Genomic DNA, 22,816 nt, shown 5'->3' on the forward strand with positions numbered 1-22,816 from the left:
GCCTGAAATTGATGATTTTTTAGTGACAAGTCATATATGTCTAATTCCAATCTAATGGTCTATAACCAGATGATTACTATTCATCTTCTTCTTCCTTGCTAACCAATCTATTATTAAGCTACCCGCCTCCAACCCCATCCACCTTCAGCAGCACCGACACCACAACCATCGTCTGGACACACCGCCAAAGTCACCGCCCACCACCATCCAACCACCGTCCCAACCTCTCTCACCTCGAAAATCCCCTCACCAAATTCCGACAACCGTGATGTTCACACGGGCGCTGTACTCTATGAGGCGTGGAAGAATTAAGCTGCAACAGATAATAACAAGGGATTACACTTTCTCGACTGGCCCTGCCGTGAAAAACAACCGGCAGCAAAACCAGGAGATGAACACCGTACTACTACAACACAACACTGCACGAGGTACCAAACCAGCTAGTTGCTGCTACTCGCAGCAGCCATAGCCCATGTCTAAAATGCCATCGAGCCACTGCAGCTGCAAATTCTGAAGCAAATTTACATCGCAATTGAGCTGACTAAATCTTGCTACTACTAGTAGTTGAGTTGATTGTTCATGAGAGGATGGAGTCCCAGTCGATCTCCCAGGATGGGTACTTGCACAGGTGGAAGGCTTCCGTCTCGTCCCACGGCGTCTCTGTGAAGTCCAGCTTCACCATCTCCGGCACGGGCGGTGCCAGTGTGGAAGAGGGTGAGGAGCCGGCGGAGACTGACTCCTCCCCCTCCGTCGACACCGAGCACTTGGGCGAGTCCAGCGGGGACGAGGCAGACTCAGCGGCGGGGGAGCTGTTCTTGCCGGCGAGGGACTGGCAGATGGCGGTGAGCTTGGCGTCGACGGAGGCGTGGAGTGGGCCGGCGAGGTGCGTGCCGCCGCGACGGAGGGAGGGGAAGTTGAGGCGGGCCAGGTCGCCACGGAGGCGGAAGGCCGCCTTGTCGTAGGCGAGCGCCGCGTCCTCGGCGGTGTCGAAGGTGCCGAGCCACAGCCGCGTCCGGTTCTTGGGGAGGCGGATCTCCGCCACCCACTTGCCCCAGTGCCGCTGCCGCACGCCGCGGTACAGCTTCGATTGCGCCGCCCCGGTCGCAGCCAGCGGCGACGACCCGGACTGCTTCATCGGCTGCGCCCGCGGGCCCAAGAACGTCGCGTGAAGGCCCCTCTGTTGCTGCTGCGCCAAGAACTGGACCTGAATCTGGGCCGGGCCGAGCTGGGTTAAGCCCATGGACCCGGTCATGCCTGACGCCGCTGAAGCAGCGTAAGGCGACGGGTAGAGTGGCGGAAGCGGCGAGAAAGAGGACGAGGAGGAGGTGGCGGTGGTAGGAAGAGGCAGGGTTGCGAGGGAGGTGTAAGAGGGTGTAGGCATGTAAGAATCTTGGGTCATGGACGAAGGAGAGTAGTAGTTGTAGGGGAAGGAAGACGAAGAGGAGGAAGCACTCCGTATAAAAGGTTCGAGTGCTTTCATGAGCTCCTGATCCGAAGCAGAGGTGGTGGTGGCGACCTGGTGTGTGTACTTGTATATATCTATAGCCGTGGCCATTAGGACTAGATAGAAGCTTGGATGGAGCTGAAGGAAGAAGAAGAAGAAGAAATGTACGCGGAGAACTAAAAACAGGAAGAAATAAAAGGTGCTTTTGATGCAAGAATCAAAGTAGAAAAAGCTTGAAAATTAGCCCTGTTCCTCAATAAAAGTAGAGAAACAAGGGGGTTTAATCGGGTTGTGAGAAAAGAAAAAGGGGATGAACCAGGAGGGTATTGCAAAAGAACCCTTTCTGGTGTTACAGAGGCAAAAGGAAGGCTAAAAAGCGGCAAGAATCCAGATCAGAAAAAAGGTTCTCTGGATCTCTGTTCCTCCTAGGTGAGCTGAGTGAGGTGAGAAAAAATCCTAACCCAAGAACACGCTTCTTTTGATCAAATAAACCCAAAAGAAGAGCCTTCTTGAACCGGACCTTTCTTGTGCGTCCGTCCCTGCTGCTAAAAAGAACCAGAGAGTTCAGAGAACAAACCTGTCGCTGCGTCGCGGATGATTTGCTCGGATCGCTCAACCTCACCGTGGAGTGGATGGGGTGTGGCTTGGTGTTCTTGGTGGTCGGGCTGGGTTGAGGCGTCTCTCTGGGGAAGAAAGGCTTCACAGCAAGGGCTTTATATAGTGCCAGCCAGGCTCCGGCCGTGCACGCAAAGGGAGGCGAGCATCTCTTCCTCGCTGTTCATTGCGATTTCCTCTCCTCGGTGGATTAGCACAAAAATGCTTCGATTAATCAGCTAAACAGTTCTCTGTTAAAAAAAATGTTAAAATGCGATTTGGAAGCAAGATGTTGCTCTCTCGTCCATGTCATCCCCACGCGATGTAGCATGCGCGAAGGACAAGTTGCAGCCAGTCGGGACCTGCCACGTGTGCTCCGAACAGGAGGGTGCCCTTGGCCACACTCTGCTCCGCGTAGGTGGCAGCGTGTGATTGGGGGATGGTGGGCTGGATTGACTTCGGAATGGTGTCGCCCTCTGTTCTTTGGAATTTGGCTTTTTGTTTGCACCAAGAGATAAAAGCCTGAGAGTTTTTATATTCTGGGATTTTTTGCTGATTAACTTCATGCAATATGATAATTTAAGCGTCCTTGAGAGAAAAAAAGTTGAATCAGTTACTTTAATTAAGGACAGATCCAGGGGTTAGGGGCTCTAAGTCTCTAACTCATCTACTGCTTCGCAGCTAATGGAAACTCACTCCAGACATCCTAACTTTTTTTAGCATGGATGAGGGAGAGAAAGGAGAAGAGAAATGAAGAGAAAAAAATGATAAAAAAAGGAGTGAGAGAGATTTAGATGTGTCTTCTTATTTGTCCGTCATTGAAGTACTTCAACAATGACAGTAGCCCCCTCTCTTTCAGCAGGATTTAAATGTGTATCATCTGAACGTGAGTAATTATAAGCTTTCTTGTACTAGGGTCAAAAATTAAATCTTCGACTACTAGCATAAAGGATGACAAGTAAAAACATAGCCGGTTCTAGTTTGATTGCGGCGCGTATCCTATATTCTCCTATTTTTCTTCAGTATCAACGTGATGGTGCTGATGTTGCTTCCAAGTGGAAAAACTGATGTATGAAACTGTGAATCGGTGTAGTAGAAACAAATTTGAGTTTGGAATGTTCTTGGTATATCGCCAGCTGCAGGTTTGAATCGTAGGGTACCATTGATTTAGACCTCAAAAAGGACAAGTTTGAATCGTAGCTCCTCAATTATATCGCCAGCTGCAGGTCCTGCTACGAGCAACTGTACAATATTATTGGCTAATCATGTTCCAGAAGTCTTCTCAACCACGTGATAGTATAGTAGGGAGTCCCTCTCATAGTGAAATTTCGTCAAAACAAATGGTGTTAAAAAAATAAGAAACAAACATCAATCAGTTCGTGGAGAGCAACGCGAGAAGAAAATGTGGCGAGACGAATAAGTTTTTTCAAACTTTGCTGGTTCCAATCGATTTCCATGTTGACCTGGGAGGAGGCTAGGACCGAGTCACCACTTTTGGATGGTTTAGGATGTTCTGCCTTTAGTCCGCACGATACAGGTGTGCTGATGGTAATGTTAGAGCCGTTTCATTGAGAATTAGACGTCGCTCAGCAAAAGAGAGTGAAAATTGCTGCTTAAACCAGTTAAACAGCTCGTCATGGACGCAAGTGCGTGTTGGGCACATTAATGCACCCATGGGAAAGACGATTGCAACATGCTGCTGAACAAGCCATGTCCATCTGGGCAATTTCGAGTTGATTTTCGAAAGGCAGCCTCGCATTTCTCATTTGAGAAGCTACTCTTGCCTGATGCGTGATGCAAAGGCTTTTTGACAAAAGCTTGCGCCGAGAAATTCCAGAAGAAAAGGGCCACAAAATTTGCCCCCGATGAAAGGGCAAGACGAGCGCCCGCAACTGCACGAACGCTGCAATTCTAGGCCAAGCAAACAAACAAATATCCGGTGCAAATTGGTGCCGCGCAAGCGACCACCGCGTGGGCACGGCACGCGACGTTGACACCGCTCGCCGGGGATGAGAATGAGATGCGGATGCGGATGCCCCGCTGGTCGGGGCCGGAGACCCCGCGACGCCGAGGCGGATCCTTGTGGCTTCCCTCGTTTGGGGCTGGGTCCAGTGACGCGAGGCGAAATGGAACGGGCAAACTGCCCGAGACGCCCTCGCGATGCGTGTGCGGGCACGGCCAGCCCGCGCGCCCGCGGGAATCTGCGCGTATCCGGCAAGCGAACCGACGCATTTCACCCACCATTTGTCGTGCACGGCCCGTGTCGCGCAAGTTGCAAATCGCATCGGTGGCCTCTTGCCTGCCCGAAAGAAGAGCAGAGGAAAACGATGGGTAAAAATTAAAAGTAGATAATAGATGTTACTGTATTTATTAAAATAGATAATATATTAACGTCTTTATAAATCTAACACTCGTATTAAAAAATTCTAAAAACTAGATTTCGGTACTTAGCACCGAAAATGATGAGTCCGGCTTGTATTAGGTGCCGAATACAGCACTGTTCGTTGTATTCAACGTCTCAGATGTCGAAAATTCCCTGTATTCAGCACCTGAGTGCCAAATATGGGGCATAATATTGTATTCGACATCTGATGTGTCGAATATGATCTAGCGTGTTGCAGTTGCGTCGTGTCTATGCTTTCGGCACGCCCTGGTCACGTCGTGTCACATCATTTCACTTTTGCCGGTTTTAGGGAGCCACGCGATGTTGTGTTTCGCTATAAGATGAGAGTGCACTTGTGAGGAGTAGTAGCAACGTATGCACGAGTCGCAGCGCGAGAGGAGAGTAGAACCACGATCAAAAGAGCAGAGGAGAATAGAAGTAGCAGCGCAACACGTGGAGAGGAGAGGAGAAGCAGCGCTTGGTGAGGAGCAGCAGCAACGTGAGGAGAGGAGAAGTGGCCCAAGATGAGAAGGAGCAGCAGCGCGAGATGCAATAAGTACTTAAAATATATTTTTAATTAATAATTGTAGCAATAATAGTAATTAGAGTAATTAGATTGTTTAATTTATTTAATTACATTTCTTCAATTATTTTGTTAGTTTGATTATATGAATTTGATTATTTTTTTAGTCAATGTAATAGTAATTAGCGTAAATTTATATAATAGTAATTAGCGTAATGTTGTGTAGTAGTGATTATTTATTTAGGTAAGTAGATTGTATAATAGTAATTAGCATGGATTTGATTAGTCAGTGTAGTTACATTATATAATTAGTTTAATAATATGATGGTCTAGTGGTGATAGTATGGTGTAGTAGTGACGTAAGGCGATGGCCTAGTGCTTACATGGTCTCCATAGGTGTAAGTATGGTACCATTGCAATGATTCAAAAATATGCGATTAAAATCATAATGCACCGAAAATTAGTATTTAATCCAATCCATTAAAATAGTAATACGTAAAGAAACTCCTGGCCTTAGTTAAATAAAAGAAGCAGCTATGAAGTAAAATAGATAAATATTTTTAATGTCTTTTACTCACCGTAGACTAGTTCATTACTCTCTTCAGCTCACTCAACATAAAAAATCTATGAATAGGTTAATAGTGCATTGTCAATTTATAATGAGATTGAATATTCGTTCAATATATCTTTCATGTAAGTTTAAATAATATTTTAATTCAATATTGAATATTAATTATTTCATTTGAATTCAATATTGATGATTTAATTAGTATTGTTAATTACTTAAATATCTAGCATGTGTATCGTGCATACATCGAAGTAGTTATTTTTATTAAATATACGTTTGTTTACCAGATACGGTATGACTTTCTATATTTATTATGTAGAACGTTCTGCAGTTTTGTATGGGATGCTCATAACAATTCAGAATTGCAAGCATATAGCGAGTTCGGTTGAGGTGCCTATTGACCTAGATGGTCTAAAATCATATGTTATGAGTCTTTTGCATGTGAATCAGTAGTCTCATATTGTTGTCCTAGAAGGTGTGCGACCACGGCTTATTCTAAACAGCTCGATCGTTGTCCATACTTTGTTTGAGATGAGTAGGAATAACACATGTGCTTTGTACTTACGTAAGACATTGGAGGAGAACTTTTATATGAGGGTGTGTATGAACATAGTACCACGACTGGCGCAAGGTGATGCAGTGACTACCGTGGAAGGCTCAGTCTAGCAGGTGATGCATGAAAAGGATGGAGGGCATGTCAGGGAGGGTAGTTCCGGTAGAGAGAGAGAGCTAGAATGGACTCTTCTGAGGTAGATGCAGGATGTATGGATAATGAAACCGATGGTAACGGGGATGAAGAAGCTGCTGACAACGATGACCCGATGCCGACAATCCAATACTTTCGTGATGCTGGTTTGCTTAATTGTGCCGTCGTTGAGTATAACGCCTTATCTAACTAGGGATATCAGAATAACGACATCTAGGTCGGGCAACAGTTTGGTAACCGGGGAGGTCATTCACTTTATCAGCAACTATGCTATAATGACAAGAAGTGACCACAAGTGCGTCCGGTCTAACCCTACGGAGTATGAGATTAGGTGTATCAAGCATTCTAATTATCCTTACTTCGTACGAGCGCATAAGCCGAAATATGAGAACTATTTTGTGATCAGTAGACATATATCACATACATGCAACGAAGAGGCTTTTAGAATGTGAGCCATGTTGTTGATGCGAGGTTCATAGCTCAACTCCTTATCACCCTTGTTGGCACGAATATTTATTTGTCACCAAAATCGATTATGGGGAGGTGCAGACTAAGACTGGTATCCTAATCAATTACCGTACCATGTGGCGAGTGAAGCAGAAGGCATTGAAGATGCTGTTCGAAAGCTTCAAAGAGTCTTACAACTATACTCCGAGGCTACTTCAGAAGATTATCATGACGAATCTAGGGACTCAATGAGCCAGCAGGCCAGTTGTATGACATTTCTAAGCGGCAAGTTCCATGGTACCCTTATGACATCAATGGCGGCGGATGCAAATAATCAGATCATTCTTCTTGCCTTTGCAATGGTTGAGAGTGAGAAAAATGATAGCAATGGTTGAGAGTTAGACCCCCTTTGCAAATTCATCATTGGGGGTCGCGGATTGCCTCCCTTTGCCTCATTGTCGCCTTCGCTTCCAGCCATCGTCACGGGGCTCTGGACGGTTCTGCCTCCGTCGAGCCTCTCTGTGTCTACCGTGAGGGGGTCATGAACTGCCTCCCTCATCCTTGTTGTCCCCTTCTCTTTTGACCATCTCCGCAGAGCTCCGGACAACCTCGCCTTCGTCAAGCCTCACCTCATCTACCGCTGAGGGGGTCGCGTACTTCCTTTCTCGGTCTTGCATTAACCTTCGCTTATGGCCATCGCTCCAAGGCTCCAGACGGCCTCACCTCCATCGAGCCTTGTTGCATCTACCACTGAGGGGGTCTAACTTCCTCCCTTGACCTCGCCTTCACCTTCGCTTTCGACAATGGCCATGGGGCTTTGGACGACCTCACATGCGTCAAGCCTCGCTGTTGCGTTCCCTCGGCCTTGCTGTTGCGTTCGCTTTAGGCCATCGCCACGGGGCTCCAGACAACCTCGCCTCCATCGAGCCTCACCGCATCTAATGTTGAGGTGGTCATAAACTGCCTCCCTCAGCTTCACCATTACCTTCGCTTCTAGCCATCGCCGCGAGGCTCCAGACGGCCCTGCCGCCGTCGAGCCTCTCCACATCTACCACTGAGGGGGTAGCAGACTGCCTCCCTCATTCTCACTGTTGATTTCACCTCTGGCCTAGCCGTAACGCTCTGGTCAGCCTCGCTGCGTCTATCGCTAAGGGGGTCACGGACTGCCTCCCTTAGCCTCGTTGTCGCCTTCGCTTTCAGCCATCGCCGCGGCGCTCGGGACTGCCTCACCTCCATCGAGCCTCATCGCGTCTACCCCATGAGGGGGTCGCAGACTACCTTCCTCAGCTTTATCGTCGCCTTCTCTTCCGACCATCGCCACAAGGCTCCAGACGGCCCTGCCTCCGTTGAGCCTCTTCGCTTCTACCACTGAGGGGGTAGCAGACTGTCTCGCTCGGCTTTTCCGTAGACTTCACCTTCAGCCTCGTTGCGTCTACCGCTAGGGGGTCACAGACTGCCTCCCTCGACCTCGCCGTCGCCTTCACTTTCGGCCATCGCTGCGGGGCCTCAGACGGCTCTACCTCCATCAAGCCTCTCTGCGTCTACCGCTGAGGGGGTAGCGGACTACCTCCCTTGGCCCCAACGTAGACTTCACCTGTAGCCTCGCCGTGACTCTCTGGTCAGCCTTTCCTCGATTGAGCCTTGTTGCATCTAAAGCTAGGGGGTCGCGGATTGTCTCCCTTGACCTCGCTGTCGCCTTCACTTCTGGCCATCGCCATGGGGCTTCGGACGCCCCTGCCTCCGTCGAGCCTAGTCACGTCTGCTGTTGAGGGGGTAGCAGACTGCCTCCCTTGGCCCTGTTGTCGGCTTCACTTCCAGTCTTGTCGTGACGTTCTGATTGGCCTCGCCTCCGTCAAGCATCGTCGTGACTATATGGTGAGAGGGTCTTGGACCACCTCCCTCAACATCACCCTCGATTTCACCCACGATCACCACCGCGAGGCTCCGGATGGCCCTGCCTCCGTCGAGCATCACCACAATACCCGCTGATGGCGTTAGGACCACGTCGTCGTCACCTCTGTCAATGGCTTCAAGCCCCGCCACCGGGACTCTCAGCATGCGGCTTCAGTGAGCTTTGTAGCCTTCACTCCTTGCCCAAGATGGCCGCGCTACAACGACAGGGAATAATCCAGGATAGCCTGACTTTAAAGACTGGAGCTAGTTCACTGTACATCTGCTTACCCCTCGGGACCTCGAAACTGGTAGATGAGGGGGTGCTGTTGGGGAAAACGCCACATCTTATGATATTTAGATGATGCACTGTTGTATTACTATAGCGATCTAGTATTTCAATTATCACGTTACAGGTAAAGAGGTGAAAAAGCCTAAATACCCTCATATATATATATATATATATATATATATATATATATATATATATATATATATATATATATATAATTACAACATAATATCTTATAGGCATGATGGTAATTTTATCTACCCCTCTTTTTATAAAATAAACCCTCAAATAGTAGATGAGGCCTACTAGGTCTTTCCCCTTCTCATGAGACGCATACTCTCTCTTTTCATCCTTATATAAAAAAAAAAACTCTCCGTTATTTTCAAGTTTGAGTCATCCTTAATAAGCAGAACTCTTGCCATGTTCTGTCTAAGACACGTTTTCTGGCTCCAACATTCTTTTCGTCAAAAACTCGGTGAATTTGTGTCCTCACTTACACGACGGATCGGCTGATGAGATAACACAAGTGTGGTGATGCACGAGAGATTAACTACTGACCACTGGTTCAAAGTTATCAGGTAACCTCACAACATTCTGTATGCCGTGCGTGTAGCTAGAATCCAGGTTTGGCCAAGAATCTGGATGTGACATCTTCGTATTTTGCAGTTGTGCGAGCTCAGGATGAGGCTGATGAACCGGCGGAAGCATCTGGATTCCGGAATTTGCAAATTGGAAGAACGCTACTAGTATATCAACAGACAGCAGCGGCTAACTTCGCCAGTACCAAACTCATCAATCAAAGATATCCCTTGAATTAATCTAGGAGCGCTGCTGATCAAGAAGATAGGGATGATACTATCATATACAACATAGTACAAACTGCGTCGTCATCTCATCTCGTTCTGCGACGCCAGGTTAACCTCGACCAGACACTGGGTTTGATATGCTTGTTAATGCTGGGTGAGCTAATCCAGCTCTGCAATTTTGAATTGGGTGGACACCAGAGATCCCAACCTCGCATCGTTGACTTCAGAGTACATCCCAATTTCTAATTTGGTCAATCAGTTGCTCGCAGATCATCCGAGAGCCCACCAAAAAACTACCAGCCTGTGAGGCTATCAAACAGTTGGAAATTGAAGTTAGGTGTATGCTACGTACTCCTGCTTTTTTTTTACTATGGTAACAAGTAGACATTACTTCGGCGACCCCGCTTTCACAGTTTCACATGCCACCCAAATCATTCTCATTCGTTACGTAAAAAGAGTAGAAATTACGTGGGTTATGGCCGCATGTAAAAAGAGGTTGTAAGTAAAAAAAAAGATAGTGTTAAGATCCAGGCTTATATATTACAAGAAGAAAACTTAAATTTTATATTGCTATGTCCAGTCTTGAAATTTAAGATCATGTCTTAACAATAAAATATTATTTTTAAATTGATTTTCCTCTCTCCCCTCCTCACTGCCAACTGCTACCGGCCCAAGCCAGAATTTTTTTTTTTAATTTTCTAGCAGGACCTACCTTCGAATCCAGTTTGAGTCACCTTGAATCCAAGCAGCACATGTGACACGCCTTAAAACCGAGGAGGACGATTTAGGTGGAGGTGGGGGTGGCCGGTGAACGCGGCCACGCGGGGGCGGGGGACGCCGGCGAAGGAGTGGACGAGAGATGAGACGAGCACCTGCTTGCTTGATTGAACCAGCAGGAATCCAGTTCAGCTCCGCGTGCCGCACCCAATCACTCGATTCACAATTTCGCATCGGTTTTGGATGGGGTTTTCCCCAGTCCCCCCCTTCCCCCCCTCTCTTTCTCCACGCACCGCAGCTCGCGACCTATTTTTGTTCGAGTATCAGCCTGTCAGGATATCAGCTTTACACACGCACAAATTCTGTCGGCTATCGTGCGTGTTATGTACTACTCTCTTTGACTGGGACTGATCACTGATGAAGTGTTCTCCCCAAAACAGAAGAGGAGGAGCAAATTATGCGAGTATGTGCGTGTTACTCGTGGTGTGAGCTTCAGAACTTGTAAGGCCCCGGCATTGAATGTTTACCTATGCAAATCTTCTTCAGAGGTTGCTGATGCAAAGCAGTTCGGTTAGCCTAGAGTGAAGATTTAGAGACAAAAAAAAAAAAGATTCTAGGTATTATGAAAACGGATATTCACAAAAGCATCGGCAGCCAGTAGAAGTGTAGAACAATGCTGCAATCCAAACAAATCTTAAGAACTCCCTTCTACTCCATAGTGGTTAATCTCTTCGAGTCAAAAAGGCGTGGGTCCTTGCGAAGAACTCTCTTGCATTGTACTCCACGCGATCCAGACAGCCTCAGCCAGTCACGCACTCAATGCGGATGATGTGGACGCCATGGGCAGTGATTGCCGACGCAATCAATAAATCAGTCCCTTCTGTTCGACCAAAAATGACATTTTCACTGTTCCATGTTGCGAGAAGTCTCTTAAAATGGAGGAACAGAAATTCATGACCCCAGCCATTCGAGTACTAGCTTCGAGGATGTTTGCAGGGCGCCACTTTCTCTTTCTCCGGGACGCTGGAGCTGAAGACTCCCATTCGATCAAACGAACTAGTATCTCCGTTTCTAAAATGGGTTGGTTTTGTTAGTAGTGTTTAGTTGAAGAACGAGGTGGAATGAGATATTCTCATATTATTGTTTTAGATATTTGGTTAGAGAGCGAGGTAAGATATAATGATTTTTATAGGAGAATATTCCTTTAGATGTTAGATGAGATGATCAAAATTTCTAAAATGTAGCCATCCTACTTAGGATATAAGGATGACGGTAGACCCGATATTTTAAAATGGGATTGTTACATTCTTCTCACTAAACAGATATATAGAATCATTACATCATTAAATATATAAATTAAGTCGTCTGATCTTACTCGCTCTACAACCAAACATATCTTAGTGATTCCAGCATACTTCCCATGAAATACCGATCAGGCATCTCACTCTCGCCTGACACATCTGGCTGGCGGTTGCGTGAATTGCTTGCGCCGCGCATCTATCTTTGACTGGGTGCCTCCAAGTCCCGAGTCCTGAAACGCGGCTTCTGCGCCATGGCGTTGGCGTGCATAAAGAGCGCGCCACTACGCCACCAACCTCCCCGCAGTCCGCAGACGAGAGGAGAGGAAGTAGTGTCCCAGTTCGTGTGGCGGTGGGGTGCCCATGAACTCCTGTCTGCCTCTCGTTAACTTCGTTCGAGTGGGGTGGTAACAACCACTATCTCCTGCTCGCTCTCCAAGACAGAATAGTGCTGAGTACCAGCCGGATCCTGAGAAGTATTGCGCGGCGTGCAAACATGTGCGCCTGCTCGCTGCAGCGCCGTGTGGTCTCACGTCCACTGTGCGAGCTCGTGCCTCTTGCTGCGAACTTCGGCTCCACGAAAGCATTCGCAAGGAGATCAGAATGCACCGTGCAATCCTGACGATTGTTTACTCCAAGGGAATGCAACAACTGCTTGACTATGCCGTTTAATGGTGTATTAAAGCAACAGTCAGCACTCAGCGAGCAGTTAGCTGCATGATGTGGACAAAATCATCCATAAGATCCCTCCAACTGGGCGCGAGTTCGCATCAGTGTTGCCGTAGAGACAGGTCAGATTGACATCAGCTTGGGCTATCATCATTGCAATGCACAGTCGCTGGATTGTCCCATTTGGTTTTTTAGCTGGAAACCACCTACGGCGCACACGGTTTCTGTCGATTTACAATCACTATACAACAGTTACGGTACGTTTACATGCCTCCTTGGAATGCAATGTTCCCAAAATGCAGAAATAGAAATAAAAAAAAGACAGGCTTTGAGTTACTTGGCACTTGGAATCCTACATGAATTCAAAATACTAGAAAGTTTCAAAGGGATCGTTTGGATACAACATAGGAATTTGAAGAGCGAGATAGAAACGAAGGAAAATTTACAAGAGGTTGGACCTCATGTTATATTTCCTCTAAAATTCTTATGGATTTAACCATTTTAGAGGAATTTCAAAGGATTCTATGATGTCCAATTCTCTGTTCCAAAGAACCATATAGAAAAATTCATATAGGATCCAAATCTTACAAAATTCCTCCACGAATCCTATGTTCCAAAGGGGGATTTAGTAATTGGAACAGGAACAGGTGTGTCACTAACTGAGAATATTGGTACCTGAGTTGTATGCCAGCAAATTGTTGCATCTTTCAAAACAAAACAAAAAAAAAATCGTCCAATTTAGAATCTTGTAGATACATTATTTTTTTCGACAAATAGGACGAGTACAAGCCTATCCAGATCAAATGATACATTTGAACATGACAAATGAAAAGAGAAAGCATTATACTCTACTTTAGAAGCTTTGGATCTCAATAAAAGAATCTCTGTAACTTGCGAAGTTAATTACGTCAAGATGAATGATGCAATGTTTACAAGAAGTCAACTTGTTTGCTTGCACGAATTCTACTTCTCTGGAAAGAAAGAACAACAGTTAACAGATGGCGTAGAGAATAATTGCTCATTTCGCCATTTTGGTTTGTCACAATCGGAAAGTCTTGTGATACCAGACTTCAAGACTGAAACTTCTGAACCGTGCTGCTTAAACCTTCAACTTCAGAGGTCAGTTTACCCTTAAAAAATCATCAGGTAGCAGCTCGATCGACCACAATTATATGACGATTGCTAACATTAGTTTCTCATCTTTTGATTACCCACAATCAGTCGCTGATAATTCTCAATTGAAGAAGGCCTCATTCAAACAGTCTGTTGGAATGGTAGACCTTTTGCATTTTGGTGCGGCTCTAAAACCATCTCCAACTATATTCTCTTTATTTCGTTTCATTCCTGATTACTCTTATCATTCTTATACTCTTTATTTTCTCTTATCTCCAACAACTTCTATTCAAAAGGATTCGTGAAAAAAAGAAGAAGAAAGAATCCCGGGGTAGAGGGAATTAGAGATAGAATCCCTTCGTGAAAGGAATCGTGAAGGTGAATCATTGGAGCGCTCAAGAGAACGAGAATCTCTTCATAAAACAACATGATTCACGAAGGAAAGCCGTTGGAGATGGTCTAAGACCCGCCCGTCAATCTAACTTGTCTCTTTTTAGTTTTGTAAAATGTTCGTCTAACCTCATGAGGAAATAAAAGGTTTATTTAACCCCTCACATTTAAGGATGGCAGTCAGACCTGTGGGTTCGCGTCTCCGCGGGTTCTGCACCCGGCGTGTGTGGGTTCGGGTTCTAAATCCTGCCCACGGGTCTGACAGATCGTGTAACGACATTTAGCAAGTGCGGGCGTAGGTTTAGATTCTCCCCCTAGGTGCCCACGGGTCACTGAATAACATGGGCCCCAGTAGCAAGCACATGGGAGCCCAGCCTAGCTGTCACGTCCCGAATTCATAATCACATGTTTAAGTCTATTTATACGTCATTAGTGTCATGATTAAATTCGATGCAATTTATTTCAGCGCATTAGAGCACTTCGTTTGAAGTCAATCGGGCGAGAGAGAAAATTCATAGGAGAAAATAATCATTCTTGCAGTAAAACATACTTACTTCTCTTACACATAGCACCCACCTAGCTGCCTGATCCCACCACCTCACTCCCTCACCTGCTCCCTCACTCTCCCCATGCTCTCTCTCTCTCTCTCTCTCTCTCTCTCTCTCTCTCTCTCTCTCTCTCTCTCTCTCTCTCTCACTCATGTGCTCCCCACCGGCCACAAGAGCAAGGAGCTCTCCTCTCCCTCTCTCTCAAGCACTCTCTCCTTCTCCCCCAAAATCCCACCTCAAGAGAAGGAATCGAAGTACCCATGTGGTATCCACGCGATTACTAGCTCGCAAGCTTCCTATCCATCCAATTCATTTTCATTCTCCTGAAAGATTTGAGCCGTTCCTGACGTTCTTGATGTCTTTTGGTTGAAGCACGTGGAACACCATATTTCTTCATCTCCCGAGCTGATTCCTCTGTTTTCTTCATCCCCGATGGTCACTAACCTCCACAAGCACCATGAGTAAGTCCCTTAGACTTCCCTTGGGGAGAATACGTGATTTGATTGGTCGATTTCGAGTTGGAGTTGAGTTCTTAAGTTCTTGAGCTTTAGAGCTAATTTAGAGAATTTGGATGAGGTTTGAGTTAGGAATCATTTTGCTAGGTTAGTGAATGAGTTATAGACTCTATAAACTCTCTCAAATATGTTCTCCTTTGGTTGTGAGAGGCTCCCAAATCAAATCGGTAATTTTTTCCTCTAAAGAACTGCTTTTTGCATAAATCTGGAAAGTCCGGATAAAAATCCGGAGAGTCCGGATAAATCCAGAGTATCCGGAGAATTTTCTGAAGACTCTATAGTTCAAAAAGTCCGGAGAAAAATCCGGAGACTCCGGAGTTATTCATCGGGATTTTTCTTTTGTGCTGATAGCTTGTAAATTTCATAATTAGTTTATACGAACTCTAAAAATCATGAAACCAGTTGGGTTAGCTTCGTATGAGTATGAACTACATTTTAAAAATATTGGAACTAAAAAAATAATTTTGATAATTAATTAATTAATTAATTATGTTTTAACTTGATTAGATCACAGTTAATTAATATAATGTTCTAAAATTATGAAACTTCTTGGACAATATGTTATAATTAGTGGCATCTAGGAAAGATGTTTTCATACATTTTAAAGCATATTTTATGGCATTTCATCATATGCATATTGTGGCATATTTTGTTGTACGTCATTTATACTCATCATTGCACGCGTTCTTATTTAGTGAACGAGGAACTGACGTGTGACCCGGCCGCAGTTGAAGGTGACACCAATCTCCCCGAGTTCTACGAGTGTTATGCGGGTAGCATTAGTTTATCACCAGAGTAGTAAGGCAAGTATCTAAGCATACTTCTTCCATTAATTTGGATCATATGCGTCACATGTGATAAATTACGCTTTATGTACATTATGCATGAGTTTGAGTCAATGTCAGGTTTATGATGGGTAGAACCTATGTTGGTATCCTAATTCTCCTATCTTGAATAATTGTTGATCCGTATCTTTGTAGCCTAGGTTTAATATAGTGTTATCTAACCTAAAATATCATTCGTGATGCTTAGTAAGTGCTTAGATCCTCGATAGAAGTCAAACAGTGAAATGTTTCATCGTTCGTGAGCCTAGGCTTTAATTACTTGCACAATGATCATAATGATGTGTTGATGGTGTTGGTTGGATGAGTGGTGAGGATGAGATGAGATGAGATGTGGACTGTGTTAGGGGTGTTTGTCTTTCCCGAATGTGGAGTTTCCCTAGGTAGATCGGGAGAGGGACATGAACACTGTAGATTGTTTGTATCGTTTAAGCATCGATCGTTGTTGCAGTTGGCTTTAACACTTTTCATACTTGCTACATGTCTCATATGAGAATGATAGCCGATTAACTTTGTAGTTGTGGTTTTTTATCATGCGGGGCGATGGTGTCAGGTATGAGACCGTTGGGGTATCTAGTTTACTTCGGGAGTAGTTTTTTATGACCCCCGCACCTATCAGCGCATGATCAAATGGCCGAACTTATTAAAAAAGGTTGACATGAGTACCCCTTGTATGGACCTGTATGATCATGCAAGCTGTATTGTCTTCAAGTCGTATAGGTAAAGTAGTACACCTGTAGGGTGTAAAAATATTTTAAAATGTTGCGCTCTCGATGATGAGCATGCTTTCATCAATTTGCAGCAGTTGTAGAGTTACAAGTGTGGATTGATGTGGTTGTTGAGTTGAGATGGTGCTTTGCAGATATTATTCTTATGGTTCTGTTTACCTTTGTACTCACGCTGCTTTTTTAGGTGCTACCGACGAGAACGATTTGTTATTTGGCTACTTCACGCTTGCCGAGGGTGTTTGCGGGCATGAGCAAGCAACTACTCAGAGATCGTGCTTTTAGGATGAAGCCTAAGGGTATATGATTTCACCCATCTTTTGTTGTCTTTAGCTTTTTTTCCGCTACGTAATTTCTTTCGGTTGTTAGGAGTTTAGTCGGTTTTTATCTCCTCCTAACTCTATTTTACTGTAAATTATAATAACTTGGTAAATACTTAAAAATTTATAATTTAATATTAATTACTCGCTCTTTATTAAGCTATGTTGTGATGTTAAATGTTAAAAAGATATGTGTTTCGATTTTGAACATAAAACACGTATCAGGACTACCAGAATAATATTCTGGTTAATCATTAAAATCATGATTAAATAAATGATCGACTTAATGATTAATTAGAATACTATTTGGACGGTTTCTTACACCAATCTAGCATGGCAAATGGCTAATCACCCTCCACGAGACTGCGACCCCCATCAACGCCAGCCCTCTGCCCTGGCACGCCACCTCTACGCTGCCCCTCCGTGCTAGCATTACACCTTTGAGCCACCCATCTGCATCGCGCTCTGTGGAGCCGTGGAGGGCGCCCTGCAGCGACAACCGTCGCCCCCACCTGTGTTGCTGCTCCGACGGTGAGGGCGGGGGGACCCCAAGCAGTCGCCATAGGAGGGCATCTTGAATGCCTCACCAGTGTCGCAGCCAAGGTGGTGCGTCACAATCTCCCGGTCGCCGCACCATATGGCAGCCATGTCAGCTGGCACGTTGAGGAAACCACCGTATGAGGTGTATTGATCCGGTTTTGTAAAGTTATGGTGTTACAGAGACCTTTTGTTTTCTCAGGGGTTTATGCTACCGCACCATCAAACCTCAACGGTCATATGGACCTTTTCGTTTAGTTTTGGTTAGTTGAATTTCTAGGCTGTTGCATAGTTTTCTAGTAGTATATAGTTGCATAGTTTTCAGTAGCATGAAGTTGCATAGATTGGGCTCACTTAAAAGGTCATAGGCCGTAGTAACAAAGCATATATACTATATAAATCAAGCTAAATCTCGCGGGCTGCTAAATGGGCAACACAAGGCCCACTAAGCAACACCTTTTTTCCTTTTCTTGCTCCCTCTGAAACCCCAGTGGCTCTGTTTTCTCCCTCTGAAGACTCTGATCACTTGTGACACTAAGATGGTTAGAAATTCAGATCCCTACATTCCACAGGAAATCGACAACAATAGAAATTTTATCCAAAATATATATTTTCCCAAATGATGCAGCAGTATAATATAATTTCGTTGGTCTGGTATGCAGCTGTATCCACTATCCAAATATAACTTCTGGTCCACATCTCCTTCAGGATATTTACCAGGTCTGAGAATTTTCAGTTTTGCATACGTATCATTCGAAATATGGATATACATATGCTTTTTCTAGTACCTGCTCCTTAACTAGTCCATTCCCCCTAGGTCCTACTCCACCGGCTAACACGATGAAAGAACATCTTCCAAAAAAGAATTTGACATGACCATTCTCGATTTCTCGTGAAGTGCAAATGATCAAGCAAAAAGATGGAAGGCATCCACCAAAGGGCTACTTTATCAAAAGGGATGATGGAATGAAGGTTTATAATATCGTTTGAACTTCAAGACCGGTCCCAGCGGTAACTAGAAATTCACAATTATAAAAAAAACTCCTTAAAATTTGATGAGAATTCGTTCAAAATTCACTCGGTAAAATTTAAAAATCAAAACAATCGATATTCAATAACCGGTCGAATTGCACTGATAACCAAACGAGTTCACCGATTTATCGACCGATTTTTTTCGCATTTTTCCTATCAACCGCATTTGTTGGTAACTGTTCGGTTTTTCCGATTCATCAAACGGTTTTCTCGAATTTCAGTGAAGTTCAACAAAAAAACCTAAAAAAGACTCAACCTTGTAAAATCAATAACTAATTCAAATTAAACCATTTTTGTTGGTTTCTTTATAACATGATCTACATGATAAAAATATTTATACTCATAAAAAAGTTAAATATTTTTTATGAGAAAATATATTTTCTAAACCTAGTTAAATGCATAGTTAACTCTTTGCTAATAAAAATCATAAAACCAATTTTATTAGTCTTCTTATATGATCTTTAAAAATACATGAACTCATAAAATAGTTACTGTAACATATAATATTGTATAAATGTGTTGCAACTAGATTAATTAATAACTATCCCGTCATGCTCCAAAATTAATGAAACTACTTTATTAGTTTATTTATACTATACTTTATATAGAAAAAATTAAAATAGATATGATAAAGTTAATTACAGCGATATTTTTTTTAATATATTTACTTTATGCTTACGAACTTTGTAAAAATCATAAAAAATAATAAAACTCTAAATGAATTAAAACCAATTTTAAAGATTATCTAGGATACGACATACGCACACAAAATATATTTGTATGTTAAACTTTTCCTTAACATGAATTAATAAATGAGTTGCACGTTTTAATTGTTTTCTTTGGGACAATTGCAAAAAAACCACTAGTACTGGTGTTATTGTAAGCTTGCTACTAAAAAATTACAAAAATATCATTAAAACAGCCTTGTAAAAAATAAAAACTAGAGAGGTATTTGCAAATAATGCAAACGATATTATTTTTGAAAAAACAATTCATAGAAAGTCTTAGAATTGTCTCAAGTTTTTAGGATTTTTTTTAAATTTAAATTTGTAAACCGTTCGTATTATGAAATTGGTATGGACTGTAAGCTCGGTAACCGTGATAATTGCTCGATAACCGATGCATTTTCGAACCCTGGATGGAATAAAATAGGATCCTTACCATGTCGCATCTGCAAGACTGCAACACAGTCATCTAGTCTAACCATGTTACTTCCGCACGATAGTACCAGATCATCGAGAACAGACCAGTGGAAGCAGGAGACATTTGATCATTGATTAATGAGTGGCTTGCTGTTCTCTGTTACTGAGGACAATGCCTGCGACTTCTGTTCGGAGGAGCTCAACTTCAGGAGCATCTGTTACCTCCATGTCTGGAGAAGAAAGGCGCAGAATGCAGAAATCTCCTGCAGAGCTAACCCGTCGAAATCCCTTCGAGCCATTCAAGTTAGTCATCCTTTCAGTGGTACTTGCAAAAATTTCCTTGATTCCATTATGCCAGATTGGCTGAGCTACCTCTAGAAATTTAGATACAGCCAAGACTGGAAGATCAACACTTCCCACATCAGGTTCCTCCTTGTCATCTCGTCCATGGAAGTCTGATCCACCAAGCTTCAGAAGCTCATACGCATCTGCCAGACCGCTTAATCCTGTCGAAACCGTCTTTAGTTATTCAAACTGAAGTTTCAGACAAATAGTTTATGAAGTGCTGAGATCACAAAAGGCCATCTTGTTCATACCAGATACTTTCCCGTCGCTTCGATAGACCTCAACACCATGCAAGCCAGCAGCTTTCAAATCCTTTATCACAGCTGCAGGATTTTTCAGTGCCCACGGGTGAGCTAAAACTGCGACGCCCCCTGTTCGACGAACTAGATGCACCACAGATTCTCCGGTCGGCTCACTACCCCTACAAATGAACGAAAAGAAATCCACACTGTAAATGTAAGTTCTACGCCTGATATGGAAACGATCCATAAACATACATAACCTGGAGGAGGGAAAATTGATACTCTACTTACGTGGCATAAGCAGGTCCTCCATCGTACAAGTACCTGCTAAAAGCCTGCCTGAGATTCTCCACATATCCAGATTCAACCATGGCACGGGCCACATGCAACCGGCCTGGAGCCACTCCATTCCCAGCTATCCTGCACACATCTTCCAGCTTCATTGGCATGTCAAGGTCCCGGAGTTTCAGTAACATCTGGTTTGCGCGCGCATAACGGCCTTCCCTGATACCAGCTAGAAACCTCTCCAATTCTTGAGGTTTTGCAGGGCCCCAACTACCATAGTACGCAAGAATGTGCACAGGTTCCTCGGCCCCTGTTCCGTCACTTCCGATGAAGAGCATAGAGCACCACCAATTATTTAACCACGTTTGTGTGTTGGATGATAAAAAGCATGGGAAAATTTTTGCGTTTGCAACTGTGAGAAGAGGGTTACGTAGGCGAGTGCACGGCGCTTATCTCGACGCCAGGGATGATCCTGATGGGGTATTCCTTTGCCGCTTCCATGGCCTCCGGGATGCCGGCCATCGTGTCGTGATCAGTCAGCGCGAGCACTTTCACCTGTGCTGATCACAAGGCGGTCACTAGTGTTAGCATGTAAACTCAGCAACCGCAGATACGGCCAGTGAAATGCAGTATCAGTTGACTCCGTCCGCATTGATCACAAAGCACCATACAGTGACAAAAACTCAGAGCCCTAAGCACAAATGCACAATGTGCAATGCAAGTTGTCGAGGTGCAATGCATATAGATCGCGGCAGCGAAAACTTACCCCATTGCGGTGCGCGCGCTCCACGAGCTCGGCGGGCGAGAGCGAGCCGTCGCTGCGCGCCGAGTGCGCGTGCAGCTCTACCGCCACGCGGGGCCGTCGCGGCCGCACCCTCCCAGCCTCCTCGTCGTCGCCTACCACCTCACGACCAGGGCAGGCCCATCGGAGCACGAACCTCCGCGCCGCCACCTCCTCCTCGGTGGGCGCCCTCCGCCTCCGCTTCTTCTTCCTCCGCCTCTTCTTCATCTGCAGCTCCGGATCATCCGCGTCCGGCGCGGACCCGTCATCCGCCGCCGCCGATGCGGCCACGGCCTCACCCTCACGGTCCTCCTCGGTAGAAGCGCCGGTGGAGCGAGGTATGTGTCCCATCCTGACCCCAAGCTGCAGCGGCTGCTCCGACTGCGTCTGCGAGCGTGCGCGGCGTAATAATGAAGCTAGGGTGGGTTGGGTGAGGAAGGCGTCAGGGCTTTTAAGACGTGCGGTCGCCATCAGCGACAGAGGAGGGGAGATTTTTTTTTTCACTTAACTAACACGAATCACAATGCGAATAGACGATTGATATAGACGATAGGGAGAGAATCGATTTTTTAAGAGAGGATTTCTCTTATTTACCACTCTTATCGTTGATTTTCTCCTATTTACCAGTCAGAATAATATCTCTTTGATTTTGTTGCCATTATTCCATTTTAAGTCGTTTTCTTTTTCTTTTCAGCTCTCAGGCCAACTAAGATCAAGTTACTCCTTGCTCTCTCTACCGAAACTAGCTTGACGGCACCGTCCCACCGGAGCTCGGGAACCTGCAGAGCGCACTGGAGATTGACCTCTCGGAGAACAAGCTCATCGGCGTCATCCCTGGCAAGCTCGGCCGGATACCCACGCTCTGGCTGCTCTACCTCTTCGAGAACCGTCTGCAAGGTACCATCCCGCCGGAGCTCTCGTGAGCTAGCATGGTGTACAAAGCTTCAGAGGCTTGATCTCAGCAGAAACTCCCTCACTGGAGTAATTCCTCAGGAGCTCTGTGCGCTTGTGAACCTGGAGCAGCTGAAGCTATCAGACAACAGTCTGAATGGAACCATTCCGAGCAGTTTCGGAGGCCTTTCACGGCTCACTGAGCTGCAGACGGGAGGCAACAGTCTGTCTGGTCATGTCCCGGTTGCGCTTGGCAAGCTCACTAGTCACTTCCCTTCAGATTGCTCTAAATGTAAGTCACAACATGTTGTCTGGTGAGACCCCTAAGCAGATAGGCAATTTGCGCATGCTGGAGTATCTGTACTTGAACAACAATGAACTTGAAGAAGTTCCTTCCTCGTTCAGTATGCTTTCGAGCCTCCTGGAGTACAACCTTTCTTACAACAATCTCATCGAGCCACTTCCCAGCACCCCATTGTTCGAGCACCTGGACAGCAGCAATTTCCTTGGGAACAATGGACTTTGTGGTATCAAAGGGAAAGGCTGTCAAGGTTCATCAGTGCCATCCTACTCAAGCAAGGAAGCAGCAGCGCAGAAGAAGCGCTTTCTCAGGGAGAAGATCATCAGCACTGCCTCCATTGTCATTGCATTGGTTTCATTGATGCTGATTGCAGTTGTTTCCTGGGCCTTGAGAGCCAAGATATCCGATTGCTTTTCAGAGAGTGTTGTGATTGGAAAGGGTGCTTGTGGCATAATCTATAAGGCTGCCAT

At 45.0% G+C, this 22,816-nt stretch overlaps 2 protein-coding genes and 1 long non-coding RNA gene across 3 annotated transcripts; 1 reads left to right on the plus strand and 2 right to left on the minus strand.

Moving 5' to 3' along the window:
• Positions 1–300: 300 nt before the first annotated feature.
• Positions 301–2,223, minus strand: LOC133921209 (ethylene-responsive transcription factor RAP2-13-like). The gene has a single exon (XM_062365995.1). The coding sequence runs from the start codon at positions 1,553–1,555 to the stop codon at positions 578–580; it is 978 nt and encodes a 325-aa protein (XP_062221979.1). The 5' UTR covers positions 1,556–2,223; the 3' UTR covers positions 301–577.
• Positions 2,224–14,538: 12,315 nt separating this feature from the next.
• On the plus strand, positions 14,539–15,709 carry LOC133920365 (uncharacterized). Its single transcript, XR_009910094.1, has 3 exons — positions 14,539–14,653; positions 14,761–14,849; positions 15,599–15,709. It is a non-coding gene; the product is annotated as an uncharacterized LOC133920365 (long non-coding RNA).
• Positions 15,710–19,444: 3,735 nt separating this feature from the next.
• LOC133920366 (uncharacterized) lies at positions 19,445–21,558 on the minus strand. Its single transcript, XM_062364985.1, has 5 exons — positions 21,140–21,558; positions 20,804–20,928; positions 20,380–20,694; positions 20,098–20,267; positions 19,445–20,007 (listed from the first exon to the last, which is right to left on the minus strand). The coding sequence occupies exons 1-5, from the start codon at positions 21,503–21,505 to the stop codon at positions 19,637–19,639; spliced, it is 1,347 nt and encodes a 448-aa protein (XP_062220969.1). The 5' UTR covers positions 21,506–21,558; the 3' UTR covers positions 19,445–19,636.
• Positions 21,559–22,816: the final 1,258 nt, after the last annotated feature.

The sequence above is a fragment of the Phragmites australis genome, chromosome 6 (assembly GCF_958298935.1).
Source record: "Phragmites australis chromosome 6, lpPhrAust1.1, whole genome shotgun sequence".
Classification (NCBI taxonomy): domain Eukaryota; kingdom Viridiplantae; phylum Streptophyta; class Magnoliopsida; order Poales; family Poaceae; genus Phragmites; species Phragmites australis.